The sequence below is a fragment of the Daucus carota genome, chromosome 6 (assembly GCF_001625215.2).
Source record: "Daucus carota subsp. sativus chromosome 6, DH1 v3.0, whole genome shotgun sequence".
NCBI lineage: Eukaryota > Viridiplantae > Streptophyta > Magnoliopsida > Apiales > Apiaceae > Daucus > Daucus carota.
Window position 1 is genome coordinate 21,667,645 of NC_030386.2, and position 18,370 is coordinate 21,686,014.

Here is an 18,370-nt window from a genome sequence, read left to right on the forward strand (position 1 = left end):
ACTGAATAATAAAAAATTTAATCACTTTGGCAAGTTATGAAACCGTGATTAATCGATGATTAATTGATAATTAATCACCGACTTCTGGAATAATGATCAAACTGCAGGACCAATGCGTATTAGTACAAATATGGTCTGAGGCCTTTATCATATCCTCCATAAAATGAAATCTCATAATACAAGCAAAACCATTACAATACTGTATATAATATAGGGTATTACCAGTTACCACAAGATTCCACAACAAATCTCTAAAACAAAAAAAATCCTACTATCATATTCATATGATCTGATCTACAAAATGAACACAAAGCCCATACCGCTAGGCAGAAAGAAGGGTGGTTGTTTCCAACTGATTATACCTGGACAACTTTTTTCACCTATTTTTCTTACTTTTGCTAAATGAAAAGGCTGAGTGACAGATGCTTAAAACTCTTTCCATATACCGGATTAAAATTTTCGGTATAATACCAATCTGCATCACCGAGCCGAATGTTCACTTATAGTGTATGCTAGGATATGCCCACCTGCATACTTACTCACCAATGCGTTCCTGCCAAAGGTTAGCAAATGTACTAACGTGGAATTTCGGTATAAATGAGTGGTTGATCTTTATATGGAAGGTATATTGGAAGGAGATTGTGGCGAGCCAGTTTCAAGAAGAAAGCTTCTACTACAGTAAGACCTAGATGTACTTGATGAAGAAGCAAGACACCTTCCATCCCAGCTTTGCATTTTACTCTTACTAATACTCCCCCTTCCTCTTGTTCCTTCATAATCTTCTTCTTCCACAGCTTCGACAAAGTCACTATGCATTGGGTCAGAGCAGTCGTACAATAGCCTCAAAACCTGTTTTATAGAAGGTCTAGCACGACCTTCTGACTGAGTACACCATCTCACAATTGAAACAATCGCTTGAAGCTGTTCCACGTCAAATGAATCCCCAATATTGGGATCAACAAGCTCATGTATTGTCGAATCAGATGCCATGAATGCCTGAGACCACTCTACCAAGTTCCTGTCATCCTGGATTGCTCGTCTTGAAGTCACTAGTTCTAACAGTACAACTCCATAACTATAAACGTCGCTTTTCTCAGTAAGCTCTTGAGAGAAAACATACTCTGGATCCATATAACCTGAAACAGTTGAAGTATAACATATGATACACACTTAAATATAAATTTATATTTTTATATAGATAGGGATGCAGACATCAGATATCTTCTAACCTGGGGTTCCCCTTATATCTGTGTTTACTGGTTCAAAAAACACTGAACCATCTTTTGAAACATGTGCAAGGCCAAAATCTGCAAGCTGAAGCCAGATTAAAGATTAGTCAAGAATTTAACTGAGCACATTGCTTAAATTTGCAACTTATAATGAAATCACATTATAAATTTTTATCACATACAAAACGTGTAGATGCACTTTTCCTTTTTTAATTTTTCCCAAGTATCTTAATTGCAAAATGCAACCAGAGAATTTCTACCATCTTTACTGAAGTGTGAAATATAATTTAGCATTTGAATGTCCACCAAGTCCTTAAACATTATTTGACTTCTTTTTAGAATGAAAAAAGACCGAGAAACTTCTATGGCGCAGGATCAGACACAAAAGCAAAATACCACAATGGTTGTGTACAGTATGCAAACAAAATAGAATAAAAAAATCAATAATATGGAGCAACTTACCTTCGCAACAAAGTTCTCATCCAGCAAGATATTGCTGGACTTAACGTCTCTGTGGCACAGAGGAGGATTACAATAGAAGTGTAGATATTCCTGCACACATGATGTCATCCAGGAAGGGTAAGATATCAATGAACACGAACTTCCAAAAATTATCTGAAAAATTAACAGAAATTGAAGCCGAGAGAAACATTTCTAATTAACTATCATAGAAATTTACCAAAGCATTTGCCACATCTATTGCAATTTTAATTCTATTCCGCCAACTTAGTGTCCTACCTGGAGCTGCAGAAAACCAGATGGACATACACAAGACATCACTATGAGTTAATTTACATTTCAGAAAAGTTAAAAGAGACTCAAGTAGCTGCAATGCATAGTTTTTAATAGACAATTCCATGTAATGGCAATAGGACGGGGAGCTAATGAGTGTGAAAGGCAGATGAGCAAATGAAGTGACATACTGTGTAAATGATCTTTTAAGCTTCCATTTGCCATAAACTCGTACATGAGGAATCTGCCATTAAGCAAGTAAAATTTGGTTTTAGTTTGCAGGTTGTCAGTCAGACAAAAGAATCACACACATCTAAATGCCTAACTAACCTCTCGTGTCTTTCAATGCAAAAACCTCTTAAAGCAACAAGATGGCGATGATGAAGTCTAGCAAGAAGCTCTATTTCCTTGCAAAATTCATCTTCTGTTTGTTCTGACACTTTATCCATTCGCTTCACTGCTGCCACTAAACCGTCACTGAACTGAGCCTTATACACAGTGCCAAACCCTCCTTGCCCAATCACAAAGCTGAAATTGTCTGTTGCTTTCTTCGTCTCTTTATAACTAAACTTTTTAAACATAGATGGACCTGCATACCACAATTTAACAACTATAGAAACAGACAAAAGAGCAAAAGAATGTAACTTGGACCTTCCAATTGCTAGACGGCAGGGCTCCTCAATCTTAACTTAAATAGAACCATACCTTCTTGATATTTTCTTGTAGGCTGAGGGAAGGTTCTTGAGTTTTTATCAGTAATTTCAGTATCTTCAAGCTCTCGACTTTTCCTACGAATGAGAAAAATTAAGACAACCAACATTGTAGTAGCTACAACAGTAACTGCTATGCCCAGAGCAGGAACTAAGGAGAGATGGTTGTGATGATGACTTCCTTTGAAGGGCACACTCAATGAAAGCTGCCCGGGGCTAGAAGCAACTGGTGGACTTGGAGATGCCTTCGGGGAAAGTATAGATGGGGAAGGTTCTGAAACCATAGATAAGTCAACATAATGTAGGAGTCCAGCAATTAGTACGGATACATGACATAAAAAAAATTATGTTCTATGTAATTAAATGACCGTGTGCTATCTAATACAATGGCAAGTTCAAATATCCATACATAGAGGATATATCAAAACCCATAATTTTAAACAGCCAGGAGAAATTTTTAAATCATGAATGACTAGTCTGGCATCCAGAATGAGCGAGGTTGAAACTTGAAAGCTAATGAGCTTCCTGACCTCATTTATTCTTTGGCAAAAGGTTTAAAGATTAAATACAAGTGACACTATCCAAGTCAGAGTAATACTCTCACCAACCAAATTCTACTAACCCTTGAAAACAAACCAAAGCAAACCACAACCAACACCTCCCACGCTCACCCCCAGAGAATATGATACTGCTTTGGAAAACTATCTTTTATGTTAATGATAAAATTGAAGGCCTAGTTATGATAAGTCTTTACAAGTCAAAGATTAGTAATGACTAAGGAGTATATATGTAATAATAACATTTATCATTTAATTTCCAAATTCCTCGTGCAGTCGTGCATAAGGGGGTACTTCTTTCTGCTTCACAGTAAGTACAATCAGACAAAATCTCAAGTCGATTACTCTACAGTCAATTAATTTTCATGAACATTTTAAGCTCAAAGTTGACAAAGTGTTTACAGTTGCAGGTAAACAGAAGAGTTTTGAAATTCCAATAATATCCTTCAAATATTAAACGACAATCCCAAATATTGTCAAAGTTTGACACCTATCAGAAAAAACTGTCCATCTGGTCTATTATTTGTACTAATGAATCAAAATTGCTCAATTGGCTTTTATTGAACTGAATGAAAAAGGATCCTGGGAAGTAGCCCATAAAGAAAAGAAGAAAAGCAAATCAAAGTGCAGAAAGCCATGCCATATTGGTATTTTACCTTGTCTACAACCCCAGGTTAAGCATTAATTTTGCTGTGTTTGGATAAACAAGCTAAATCTATTTGGTTTTACAAAAAGGAAATAAAATGAAAATTGGAAAACATATCCTAGCAAGCATTGATCCGTTTTATACAAGCTTACTTCAAAAATATAACTAAACCCTTAAATTGCAAACCTACTGGTACCTGGAGCAGTAATAAGCGCCTGGACCCCAAAAAAACAGCCTGCAATATTGACAGCAGAAGTGTTATCAACTTCGCTTGCAAGGGCAACAAAAGTTGCATCCCTACAAGTGCTTAATGTCAAGTTATTTGCAGCTCCCACTAGATTACGTACGTATGCCACACCAGCATTTATACATTTTCTGCAATCACGTTTCTCAGTCAATGGCAGTCTGCAATGTTTACTGACATCAGTATACCTTGGGGATTGCAACATCTGTGTGACTGTTGTTCGACCCTGACACTCATAATTTACAGGTATTTTTGTCCCGAAGCCACAAAAGGCTGTTGCATTCCTTGTTACTCCATACAATCCTAACGTTTCTGAAATGGTATGGAGACATATTTCAGATAAATCCGGTGCAACACCTAAGTTGCTTGTTGAATTTGCATATCGGGCAACCGAAATAGCAATTAACGCATTTATGTAGCGGCAGCACTTTCCTTTATCTTCACTATTAGAACACATGGTTGCAGTTACACTAAAGTTTGATCCAGTCAGATCTAAAGGACATTCTGCGAAAGAAGAAGAATCGACGTGAAGCTTTGTAATAATTGCTGATCATCAGTATGAAGAATATTTGCTAGCAAGAAATTAGTAGTAACATCGGTTTATCTTGCACAAGCTTCATCAAAAAATGACTCACACATAGTATTTATTTAATACAGTGAGAACGAACTGGCAAGGTCTCTTGATAATAAAAGATTAGGAGCCAAATATAAATTTGCTATGTTAAATGCCAACATCATGTAGACATGAGTAGCTGCCGAAGTTTAACATAAATAAGAATGCAAAACTATCAGAAATCAGACTTAAGTCCCGTGGACTGCAGTTATATCTAATTTGGTGTTAAAACGTAACAATATTATAGTTCCCACGAAATCAAACTATGATGACAGACACCTCCTGATATAAATTCTAATCCATCTTAAAAACCTTATTGAAGAAGATGAAGTATTTACAATTCAGATGTGTTGCGGATTTTATTTTAGAAATTACAGTGGCAATATTGACAGCCTAACTGAAGAACTATATTACATGAACATTGAACTGATTTCAGAAGACAAACAATTTCATTTATTCTTTAAATGCAACTTTTCTTATTTGGAGTAAATGACAGAATTATGTACCCAAATTACCCCAGTGATAATCTGAGTATTCGTTCCTGTAATTTTACTGAACTCTGATCCAAAATATAAGAAAGTAGACCCTCAATTTGGTGAAACAAATAGAGATCTTTAGGGCAAATTCACTGACCTTCTTTCCATTATGTTACGATAATGACTTCATGAAACAATCAATACAAAATTTACAATTTTTACAGTCATACTCATCTTCCTCGAGTAAGTAAAATTAAGTCATACTTATGCTTCTCAATTTAAGTGTGATCTGTGAAGGTCGTAGTAAATAGAATAAGTTAGGCACATATATTTTAGTACATTCTCGTGTTGGTATCCACCAATAACTAAACAATCATAAATGAAGTATGGACTGTTTTGTACTTCCACGACCCCCAAATTAAGCAAAAAAAAAAAAACTAACAAAGGATGTGCTGAAAGCAATATGTTACATATATTGCAAGTTGATCCATGACTAACATTAATTCGCTGTATATTGATAATGCATTAAAGTTGGGTCCTGGTAGGTTTTAACTAAACATAAGCTGAGTTGATACATAGATACATCTGCATAGTTGCAAATCAAACAAGCTTACTAATTGAAACAAAATTGGTAATACAAAAATGGGGCATTATAATTAAAAACAATAGGCACAGTGACAAAGTCCAAGTTATTGAATTAAACAATCAAATATCAGACAGATTTATCAGAGTAATTTTGAATAGATGCAAGACTAGAAAAAGGTAAAGATGAGAAAGTGCACATCTGAGAGAAGGCGGAGAGGGAAAGAATTGAAGATGAGAAAGAAGAGGGGTTTACCAGTAGCTGCCATTGAAGGGGAAAGGTGCATTACAAGAAAGAAGAGAAAGGGCGAGAAGATTAGTGATGCCATTCTGTGTGTTGCAGCCATAGCTTCAAGAAAGAGTAGTATACATGTACTCCTGCGTGTACTCTGTGTCACTGTGTGTGAGAGAGAGAGAGGGAGAGGGAGAGGGAGAGGGGGAGACAGAGAGAGAGAGAGAGAGAGAGAGAGAGAGAGAGAGTACTAGTGCATACTAGGTAATGGTAGAGAAGAGGCAAGGGGTGTAATGACTAATGAGGGAGGGAGAGAGGTGTAATGGGTCTGCCAAGTCTGCTAATTTACTGCACCCTTTGACTCACTAACCTCCTCAATACTCATTCATTTTTCAGCATTATTTATCTTTTATTTATCGTGGTTCTTCTTTTTCTGGTCATCGCGGGTGATTTCCAACGATTTTGGCAGGTGGAAAAACATCAAATAGTTCTTTTTTTTTCCTTTTCCAATAATATCAGGAATTCTTTCTTGTTAGATTTTTTTATTTGTTAAATTTTCAGATTTTAGTTAACTGATAAAACTTTGTGCGGAATTATGAATACACTCGATATTTTAAAGGGTGAACGAGAAATGTTCACCAAACTGTACGAACCGTGTAAATTGTCAGCACCATATCGTATAATGTAATTTTTATTTTTCATGATACAATTATGAGTTTAAATGTTAACATGTGGGTTGCGATTTTGACATACTAGTCGGTGCTAGCGGTGTGGTTTTTTTCTTATACTTAAAATTATTAGAAATTTTTTTGACAGAAATTATTAGAAATTAAATTAACTCTTTCGATTGATAATCCTATATGCTTTCTAATTTAGCACTAACTAGGAGGAAAGTAAAAGCGGGTCCACAAGATGCTTGTAGAAATTGCAATGGTAAAGAGAAGGATAAATAGGCATAGTATCTGAATTACTTTTGTGTATTTAATTATGTGATGGTTATATTTGTAATTTTGCACTGGTCCAAAGCTATAAAAAAAGCGACAGATATGTGTATGCAAACTATGCATGACCACGGGTGTTTTGGAACTTTACAAATACCTCATGTGCCTCCTACTACTATTTTCACAATTATTACATACTCGCCTATATTTTATATCGATCTTCTATTTACATTATTATGCACCTCCTTAATGCTAATGCTTAATTGTTAATATCTCGTGTTTATGTACTGTGAAAATAAACTATTTACCTTTGAAAACTATAAGCATTAATGAGTCGAGATTTATGAGGAGAAGTCAATGCACAATATGGCTAATGCAAAATATAACGGCATAATTTAAAAGAACTCCAATATAAATATTAAAATACGAGAAATGTATAGTATGGGATTAAATTATGTGTTCCAAGATTCCAAGTCACATGATTTGTAGTGGCAATAAAAAATGTGTAGCCCGAGTAAGATACCTGGAAGGGAAATAAACAATTCGACCTGTTTGTTGTTTTCTTCTTGTTTCTATTACGGTTTGATGATTGTTCCTTTTCTCCGCCTCACACTATACAAGGCCCAGTCATAAATTTGTACCCAGCAAGATAGTTGCGTTCAGGTGGGCCGTGACTACTTAAATGGTTATACTCCTGGCCCATCCCTCAACAGCTGGGAGCTCCTCTCTGGAATGTATTATTGTCACAGGCAATTTAATCAGGGCTTGAGCTTTGAGGCCTCTTGTTATTCAAGTTGTTTGGGTGAGAACATCTCGAAAGCTGTTGGGATTATATCATCATATCCGAGCTGATATTAGATTTATTAGTAATTACTATCTCCGTACCATTTTAGTTGTCACATTTGATATTGTGCCGGTCAAATTGATCAAAATTTAATTGAAATTTATTAATATTTTATCAATTGAAAAAATAAAAAAAATATGTTACCAGAAGCAATTTTTAATCTAATGTGATTTTCAGTTTTTCAAAATAATAAAAAAATGACCTATAATCTTTGGTCAAAAGTTAATCAATTTGAACAACAAAAATAGAAATGTGACAACTAAAATGGGACGGAGGGAGTATAAACTTTCTTCGTCAACGAAAATTCTTCTTTGAAATATGTTGCCATGCGAACTTGTATGTGCTACATTAATATAATTTCGTATTAGTTAATTTATTCTCAGACGACCAAGGTATATTTCGTGGATAACAAACAGGGCCGGCCCTAGGGATTTGGGTGCCCTAGACGAAATGAAAAATGGTGCCCCGTATTTTTATATCTTAATTTTTTTTACACATCTCTTAATTAAAAATAGTATATAACTTGCATATGAAACAAAAGAATAAGAATGCATCACATTTATTTATTTTCATTTTGAATTAAATTTTAATCTTAAATAAAAAAACATGTATATAAGAGTATATATATTAAATATATGAAAATTTTGGTGCCCCAAGTCGAAGTGGTGCCTAGGCGGTCGCTTTGGTCGCCTTACCCAAGGGCCGGGTCTGATAACAAAGTAGTTGAATGTGTATAATTTTGGAACAAGACCCTTGCAATGTTCCGCACGCATCCACAAACAGATTTTCAGTTGACAGCAGCCTACGTTTCAGAATATCTTTTCATGCGTAGCGAAATATAGTTTATAATGAGCTAGATAACCCCAAACGACGGGTTTATCTCTATTAATCTGCAATATTTCGGTTTGATTCTGATTCATTCTGAAAAATATGAAAATAAATGCAATATTTCGGTTTGATTCTGATTAAAAATATGAAAATAAATGTACATTTGTAAGCCATATAAAATCAAGGCTTAGTCTATTTTGCATAACTAATTTATTGTACCGAAAGCCGCCACATTATAAAACTACAAGCGATTCTTATCTGTATATCAGTTTTCTAATCCTAACAACTTTTGGAATCGGACAGGCAAAAGTGATCGTGTATCTGCTACATTTGACCAACCTGTTTGGCAGCATCTTATTTTGACGTGATTAAAGTCGAGCTGCATGTATTGATGTTTATTATTTCCACTAATTTTATCCAAACATATGAATAATTGTACTTCCTCCGTTTTAAATTAGATGTCCATTTTCAAAAAATCACATAATTTAAGAAAAGTGGATTTTGAGAAAAAAGAGGTGTAATAAGTCATTAATTGAACCCAATATGTGGTAGTATATGGTTGATTTTGGAAATATAAATTTGAAATATGTGGAGGAGAGTTGACTTTGGAAATATAACTTTACATTGAAATTTGAAGTGGACAAATATTTTGTAACAATTTTTTTTCTTCTAAAATGGACATGTAATTTGAAATGGAGGGAGAACTACATTACTGCCCAATTTGATGTCTAATTGTAGTACTTCTATGTCATGGTACTATTGCATAACTCTCTGCAAAAGATAATCGTTATGTAAGACAATCAGAATCAACACAATTGTTTCTATATATAATTATATTGCATTTCGAATTTACTTTCGGATGAAGCTTGGATGATATAATGAGAAATCCCAGTGTTCTCAGCTAAATTTCTTTGAAGATTAATTGTTGTGTGTTTTAATTCTCGTAAATATAAGGGATCATGCATATTGTTATGGAAAAGAAAACAAAGGGGGTGAGCGATTCGTGCTTTGGACTGGTCTCGATGCGAGATGCCTACGTATCCTCTGCTAGGAGAAGAATCAAGTCCAAAACGTAGTTCTATTTTGGAGGGGTAGAGCCCTCTATATAGATACTTCGGAGTCAGAAGCTGAATGGAAGTACGATTCCACGTATCAGACTTCTTATCGAAGTATGCTTCGGTGTCGGGGATAAGACTGAACTCTTATCTTCGAATATTAATGTTTATCATGGATTCCCGGACATTTATCCGTGAGAATTAGTAGCCTTACAGGACTCAGGCTCGTAGCTGGGCCGTTATATGGGTCTCGAGTCCATCTAAACTCTCCTTACGATTCATGCATCTGGGTTGGGCCGTTATTGGATCGAAGCGGAATTTAAATCTGATTAAATCCGGATACTCAGGCCTTTATTGGATCGGGTCGTAGTACTCAATTAACCCAATCCCTATCATTTGCCCCCCAACTTTCGACAAATATCGTAGAAATTTATCGGAAGTTCACAGAGGTTTTAGTGTTGTACATCGCGCATTTTGTCAAATTTCTTACCAAGATGAGGTCTTCGGGTGCTCTCATATTATTTTGAGGCTAAATTCCATTTTACCAGAATTTTTTGGATCAAATTCCAATTTTCAGAATTCTTCGAGCCCTTTAATAATAACTTTTAAAATCAAATCTCAATTTTCAAAACATTCCTGATTTTTCTTGCATTTTTCCAAATTTAGGGGGAAGCCTCCTCTGCGTGACGGTGTCACACAAGTTGAGTGGTTTCCTTGGCGTTGGTAACCCACGCCAAGGAGACACTTGTGCACACACGCCCAGGAAATCATGCTTCCTAGGCGTAATTGGTTTAACAAGACTCAACAAAGAAATGCTTCCTGGGCGTTGGTAATCCATGCCAAGGAGACATTTAAGCATCCACGCCAAGGAAATCATACTTCCTAGGCGTGGTTGGTCTAACAAGACTCGACAAAGAAATGCTTCCTGGGCGTTGGTTATCCACGCCAAGGAGGCATTTAAGCATCCACGCCAAGGAAATCACGCTTCCTAGGCGTGGTTGGTCTAACAAGACTCAACAAAGAAATGCTTCCTGGGTGTTGGTAATCCACGCCAAGGAGGCATACAAGCATCCACGCCAAGGAAATCACGCTTCCTAGGCGTGGTTTGTCGCTAACTTGATTTTGCTGGATCCCGTGGGCCAAGATCTACATTTGTCAGGCCTAGTTTATTTTCTTTTTTGTTTTCATATATATATGTATTTCTCATGTTCTTCTAGAACATTCAAAGAATTTCAAACTATATGGGCTTGCCGCCCAAACTCGGCCCATCCACCGGCTAGAAAGCCCATTTTACCGAATACAGGCGGTAACCCTAGGGTTTACCGGCTGTTGAACCGGTTACCATCCCTTATATATAGAGTGACTGAGGGACTCGTTTTCATTCACTATTCTTTCCAAATCTCAGAGCCCAAACACTCTCCCAAGTTTCTCTCAAATTTCTCTAGTTTTTCGGCAAGTTTTTAGGCGAGTTCTCCGGCAATCTTCAAAGGGATTCCAGTTTCCGGCCGACATTCAAACAGTTTTCCAGTTTCCGGCCAACATTCAAGCAGTTTTCCAGTTTCCGGCTGATCTTCATCTTCTTCGTGGTGTTTCCTGGGTTTCAAGCCTTCAATCCAAGCATTTCAATGGCAGATTCAAGTTCTTCTCAACAATCTCAGCTTTCCCAGCCTTCCACTGCTCATCCTCACGCGAACCGAGGTAAAAAGAAATTCCTAGTTCATGCTAGTGTCTTTTCACTTAGGGATTTAGTTTCAGATTTTGGTGAAGCTTTTCCCAACTTGTTGCATTTAGAATCGTATAAGTTTCCTTCAAAATACGATCAAAAAGCCGTAGATACCATTGCTGTGGCTTTTGGGATAAATGGGCCATACAGGGCTGTGGCTCCGGGCCCAAATGATAGGTCTTGCTATCCAAATCCCGGAGCGCTTAGGATTTATAAAGAAACTCTCTATGCTGGGTTTAGGTTCCCTCCCCCCATGTTTGTTTGCAGGCTTTTAGCTGAGGCCCGTATCTGCCCTACCCAACTTCAGCCCAACGGGTGGAAGTTCATTTAATGTTTTTTAGTCCAATGTAGGAAACATAATTTAGAGCCTAGTGTTGCGGTATTTAGATATTTGTTCAAGTTCGTGAATGCACCCAACGATGAGGGATGGGTAAAAATCCAATATAGGAATGTGGCCCGTAGTATTTTTGTTTCTGACACAGCCCCTGACTCCCTCCCTCTCTGGAAAAAACAATGGTTTTATGTTTATATGGAGGGGGGCAGTTGGGAGGATTGTTTCTATTCCAACTTTAGTCGGGCCGAAGACGGGCCCGTTAGATCTTTTAAGTTGGGCTTAGAAGAAGAGGCCGCCATACGCATCTTGATGGGAGACAACCTCCATCATTGCTCTCTCCTGCTCTCAGAGGCCTCACTTCAAGCACACGGGCTTAGTGATTTAGGCCCAAAGGGTATTCCCTTAATCCTCTTATTATTTTTATTTTACTTACTGGATTTGATTATGGGCCTTAACTTATTTGCACTTCTTTTCTGCAGCCCTCGCTACCCTGGGCAATATTTTTAAGAAGAGGGAGACGGCCGCTTCGAAGGCCGTTCCTGTGGAGAAGGCCCGTACCAAGCGGCCCAAGAAGGAGGGTGGTTCTCCCATTGTGGAGAAAGTTCCGGCTTTTATAGCCGAGAGGCCCACTGCTATCGATGAGGACCCAAATCCTTACGTGGTCCAGTGGGGCCTCTTAAACAAGGACACTATAGTGGGCGACTCTCGGGCCGCTGCTGAGTGGTCCAAGAACGTGGTAACCCCGAGAGACAAAGCCCACGTGGTCGAGTCCTCGGATGATTTGCAGATTGAGCTCCTAGGAGCTCAGGCCGTGGCCTCGGTAAAAATAATCTTACCTTTTTATTTACCTTGCAATACTTCGTTCTTAGTTATTTTCCTTAACGCATGCTTTTCTTGTTTTCATCATCTTGTAGGTCAACACCTACCTTCAGGCTGCCCTCCACAACTTGAGGGAGGTGAGGACCGAGAAGACGATCGCAGAGCGCGATCGTGATAGGTACCTCGAGTCCTCCACGGCCAACTTCGAACGCTTTCGCGAGGTGGAAAAGGAGTTGGCGGCCGAGAAGGAGAAGGTTCGAACCTTGGAGGCCGAGCTGGCTCGAGTCCGGACGGAGGCAATCGAGGACTTTAAGAAGTCCAAGGAGTACGAGGACTTGATGGCGGCCGAGTACGACGCCGCCTTCCCGGAGACCTTCAAGAACTGCTGGGAGGCCATCATCGGAGAGCTCAGCTCTAAGATTGAGGGGGTCACCCACTCACCCTGGAAGAATTCCCCGTTCCCTCAATCCCGGGGAAAGCCTCAGAATCCTCAGAGGATCTCGAGGAGACGGAGTTCGGGGACTCCCATCCAGTTGAGACCCAGGATGAGGAGGCTCAGGATGGGGTCGATTCTCCTATGGCCGAGGATGCTGAGAAGGAGGAGGAGATCCCCGAGGAGGAGGAGGACGAAGAGGTCCCCGAGAAAGCGGCAGAGGCCAAAGAGGGGGACGACATCTTCGATGATGGTCTGCCCTAGACTAGGTGTTTTTAGCCCTGCGTGGCTTTAGTTTGTATATATTTATTCGAATATTTATGTCAACCCTTCGGGGTTTAACTCCTTTATTTATTTGTCAACTTATCTATCAAGTTAACTTCTTTTGCATATCATGCTTTTAGCTTCGAGCCTCACTTAGCAGTTTTCAACTTCGAGCTTTTTATCCATATTGATTCCTACCTAGGATTTCTATCTTTAAACATGTAAGTTCAATTTAGAACTTGTGAACTTTTCATCAAAGAAAGCACAAGTACAAGTAAAAATGACTTGGATAAACAAGCTAGATAATCCTCAGGACTTTATTATTATAGTAAAAGAAATAACTATCTTTGGAAATCAACTACATGGCAGTGGTCAACATGACCTTATTTTTGTGGTAACTACTAACTTCTGTTATCACAGAGTAGACATCAAATATAATATATCTTTAAGTTGGTTGCATGCCAACTTCTGGGAACTTCAACTCCTTCCAAGGTTTGAAGTTTGTATGAGCCATGGCCTGTGACAGTCTTAACTTGGTAGGGACCTTCCCAATTTGGAGCCATTTTGCCTTTGGGACCTACCCCAGAAGCTTCAATTTTTCTAAGTACCAGATCTCCTTCCCGGAAGTATCGCTCCTTAACCCGTAGGTTATAGTAATAGGAAGCTTGTTTCTGGTTTTCCACAATCTTAGCATGAGCTTCGTCACGAATCTCATCAATCATATCAAGTGCAAGTCTCATACCTTCTTCATTGGCTTCTGGCTCATACTGCTGGACCCTGGAGGATGTATGAGTGATTTCAAGTGGCACCACTGCCTCGGCTCCATAAGCCAGCTGAAAGGGGGTTGCCCCAGTTGAAACCTGACAAGTTGTTCGATACGCCCATAGTATAGGGAGTATCTCATCGGCCCATGATCCCTGGGCTTTCTCAACTCTTTTCTTCAGTCCATCAAGGATTATCCTATTGGCCACCTCAGCTTGCCCATTAGCTTGAGGATGGGCAACTGAAGTGAAGCGTAACTCAATCGAGTAATCCTCACAATAACTTCTAAACTCAGCATTATTGAACTGAGTCCCATTGTCTGTAACCATGACTCGAGGTATTCCGTACCTGCAGATAACGTTCTCCCACACAAATTGAGCAACTTGCTTGGTGGTTATCTTGGCCAACGGCTTGGCTTCAATCCACTTAGTGAAATAATCAATCGCAACCAATAGAAACTTTCTCTGCGCACTAGCAAGTGGAAACGGTCCAAGAATATCCATCCCCCACATTGCAAAGGGGATAGGAGTATTGATAGATGTCAGCATCTCAGGTGGCTGTCGTACAACGGGTGCAAACCTTTGACAACGATCACACCTTTTCACATAGTCTTGAGCGTGCTTTAGCATATCTGGCCAATAGAATCCAAGGCGAGTTACTTTATGAGCTAATGCCCTTCCACCGAGGTGTTGGCCATAGGGGTGTTCGCGGTGCGGGCGGTGCGGTTTTTTCCTAAAACCGCGAACCAACCCGCGCATGCGGTTTGAGAAAAATCATAAACCACAACCGCACCGCGTAATATAAAAACCGCGTAAACCACACCACAAAATTGCGGTGCGGTGTGGTGCGGTTCATGCGGTTTGCGTGGTTTAGACATTCAAAATATTTATACTTTTGAATGACAATATAAATATAATTTTAAACTATACGTATTTAAAATAATATACACACACACAAATTAGGAGTTAAGGATACTCATCAAAAGAAATGTAAACTAAAATATGAAAATGATAATGATAGAGATGAAAAGATTTCAACACTAACAAGTTATTTCATAGAAAGCAAATATAATTATAATATTTAATTTGTCGTCTTAGAACTAATCTTAATTTGTATTAAAAAATTATTAAAATTAAGTTGAGTAAATTGAACATATATATACACACATATGAGATAACATCATAATAAATAATCTATATATATAATATAAATATTTGTAATTATATGTGATATATTTTTATATATTAGAATAAAGCGGTGCGGTGCGGTTTGAACCGCGTTTGTATAATATCAAACCGCAACCCGCACCGCACCGCGCGGTTTGTTAAAATTTCAACCCGCAACCGCACCACGAAAAAGAAAAACCGCATTTTGCGGTGTGGTGCGGAGCGGTGCGGGCGGTTTATGCGGTGTGGGCGGTTTGATGAACACCCCTAGTTGGCCACATACCCCTTCATGAACTTCTCTAAGGGCTTCTCGAGCCTCATCCGGCCTCAAACATCTTAAATAAGGGATCACAAACGATTTTCTATATAAGGCCCCCTCAATGAGTACATACTTAAGGGCCCTTACCTGTAACTTTCGTGCTTCATCAGCATTAGGCGGTAGATGACCGCTTTGTAAATACAACTTAATCTCATCCATCCAAGTGACCCCTGTGTCAATGGGGGCAACTAACTTTGCTTCGATGCTTGGGGTTCTCAAAACCTGATAATAAACGCTTCCTGAGCATACCTCATCATCGGAGGATGCAAATTGTGATAAGGCATTAGCCTTGGTGTTCTCCTCCCTTGGCACATATTCTACCAAGCATTCTTCGAATAGTGCCATCTAGGTCTTTACAATCCTTAGATATTTCAGCATAGTCTCCTCACGGGCTTCAAACTCACCATTCACTTGGAAGACTACAAGCTTTGAGTCACCACAGACCTTCAAATTCTTTACCCTCAAGGTTCTAGCTAGACCAAGTCCAGCTATTAATGCTTCATACTCTGCTTCGTTATTAGTGGTCGGAAAGTCTAGCTTAATAGCATATTCCACTGTAAAGCCATCAGGGCTTTGGAGCACGAGTCCTGCACCACTACCTTTTGTTTTTGAAGCCCCGTCAAAAAATAGTAGCCAATATTCTTTAGGTTTTTCTTCCTTAGTAGGTTCTTCTACCTTGTCTCCTTGCCCCCCGACTTCCTGGTTGCTAATGGTGCATTCAACTAGGAAGTCAGCTAAGGCCTGAGCTTTAATCGCCGTTCGAGGCTTGTATCGGATATCAAATTCTCCAAGCTCAATTGCCCACTTGATCAATCTTCCACTAGCCTTAGGGCTATGTATAACATTTCGGAGAGGTTGGTCTGTCAAGACTTCTATCTTATGAGACTGAAAGTAAGGTCTCAACTTCCTCGAGGCCGTAATCATGGCCAAAGCAAACTTTTTGATCACTGAGTAATTGAGCTCCGCTCCATGCAGAACCTTGCTCACATAGTACACTGGTTTCTGGACTTTGGATTCCTCCCGAACCAGGACGGCGCTTAGCGCTTGTTCCGAGACAGCTAAGTATACATACAGGATTTCGCCCTCTACGGGTTTTGATAAGAGTGGTGGCTCTGCCATATATTTCTTTAGATGTTCGAAGGCCACTTGGCTCTCATCCATCCATTCAAAGTTCTTAACCTTCTTTAATGCTTTGAAGAAAGGCAAGCACTTGTCTCCTAACTTGGATACAAACCTTCCCAAGGCTGCAATTCTTCCTGTCAGTTTCTGAACATCCCTTACACTCTTTGGGGGTTCCATATCTAGGATAGCTTTTATCTTGTCGGGGTTGGCTTCAATACCACGCTTTGAGACCATTAGACCCAGGAACTTCCCATAACCGACCCCAAAGGCACACTTAGCTGGGTTTAACATCATCTTATGCGTCCTCAGGACTTCAAAGGCCTCTCTAAGGTGTTCAAGGTGATCCGCTTTGCTCAAGCTTTTCACCAACATATCATCTACATATACCTCCATAGTCTTACCAATCAGATGTTTAAACATCTTGTTTGCAAGGCGTTGGTATGTTGCTCCTGCATTCTTAAGTCCAAAGGCCATAACCAAATAAAAAATACACCAAAGTCAGTGATAAACGATACCTTGGGTACATCGTCCTTGTCCATCCGGATCTGATTATATCCGCTGAAGCCATCCATGAAACTCAGCATCTCATGGCCAGCAGTGGCATCTATCAGTGTATCAATTCTTGGAAGAGGAAAACAATCCTTTGGGCAAGCGTCATTTAGGTCAGTGAAGTCTACACACATCCTCCACTTCCCATTAGCTTTCTTGACCATAAAAGGGTTGGCCAACCATTCTGGAAATTGAATTTCCTCAATAAACCCGGCTTCCAGCAACTTATCGACCTCCTGTTTAATGGCTTCTTGCCTTTCGGGAGTGAAATTCCTCTTCTTTTGCTTAATCGGTTTCCTATCGGGATTCACATTCAACTTATGGGTCATGAATAAGGGATCAATACCTGGCATGTCAGCTGCTGTCCAAGCAAAAACATCACGATTGTTCCTCAAGAACCTCATTAGTTCCTGCCTCAAGTCTTCCTGAAGTAAGGCTCCAATATAAGTAACCTTTTCGGGTTCCTCAGTATACAATGAGATTGGAATCAAGTCCTCGGCGGGCTTGCCTCTTCTTTCTTCCTCTTCTCGGACATCGAGATCCTCTATGGGTAGTACTTGCCCCCCAGTTCCTCCAGATCTTAGTGCCCCAATATAACAGTTGCGGGCCATTTTCTGATCTCCTAATTCTTCTCCAATTCCGTTCCTAGTCGGGAATTTAATCTTCATGTGGTAAGTGGACGGGATTGCCTTAGAAGCGTGTATCCCTGTCCTCCCAAGGATGGCATTATAGGTCGACGAGGCTTTAACAACCAAGAAATTTATCATACATGTGGCTTGCCTAGGTTCGGTACCCATAGTTACAGGGAGTTGGATCATGCCTTCAATCTTGATTTCCACATTGTTGAAGCCATATATCGGCATGTCCGAGGGTGTTAGTTGAGTATCGGAGTATCCCATCTTTTCATAGGCATCATAGAACAAGATATCCACCGAGGCTCCATTGTCAATGAGCACTCTCTTTACGGACGAGTTTCCAATCACTGGTGTAATTACTAAGGGGTCATCATGGGGGAACTTTACCTTCTCGAGGTCGACGTTATCGAATGTCATTGCATAGTCAATTTTTGCCCGCATCGGGGGTTCTCCAACTATACTCATTACTTCTCTTGCATAAGCCTTCCTCGAGTTACTGGAAGTACCAGCGGCTGTAGGCCCTCTGGAGATCACATTAATAACAGGCCCTCGAGG

At 39.4% G+C, this 18,370-nt stretch overlaps 1 protein-coding gene across 1 annotated transcript; it reads right to left on the reverse strand.

The window, feature by feature from the left end:
* Positions 1-119: 119 nt before the first annotated feature.
* Positions 120-6,425, reverse strand: LOC108225720 (probable receptor-like protein kinase At1g49730). Its single transcript, XM_017400654.2, has 9 exons — positions 6,046-6,425; positions 4,071-4,622; positions 2,667-2,945; positions 2,292-2,550; positions 2,153-2,205; positions 1,909-1,973; positions 1,692-1,781; positions 1,230-1,314; positions 120-1,136 (listed from the first exon to the last, which is right to left on the reverse strand). The coding sequence occupies exons 1-9, from the start codon at positions 6,134-6,136 to the stop codon at positions 613-615; spliced, it is 1,998 nt and encodes a 665-aa protein (XP_017256143.1). The 5' UTR covers positions 6,137-6,425; the 3' UTR covers positions 120-612.
* Positions 6,426-18,370: the final 11,945 nt, after the last annotated feature.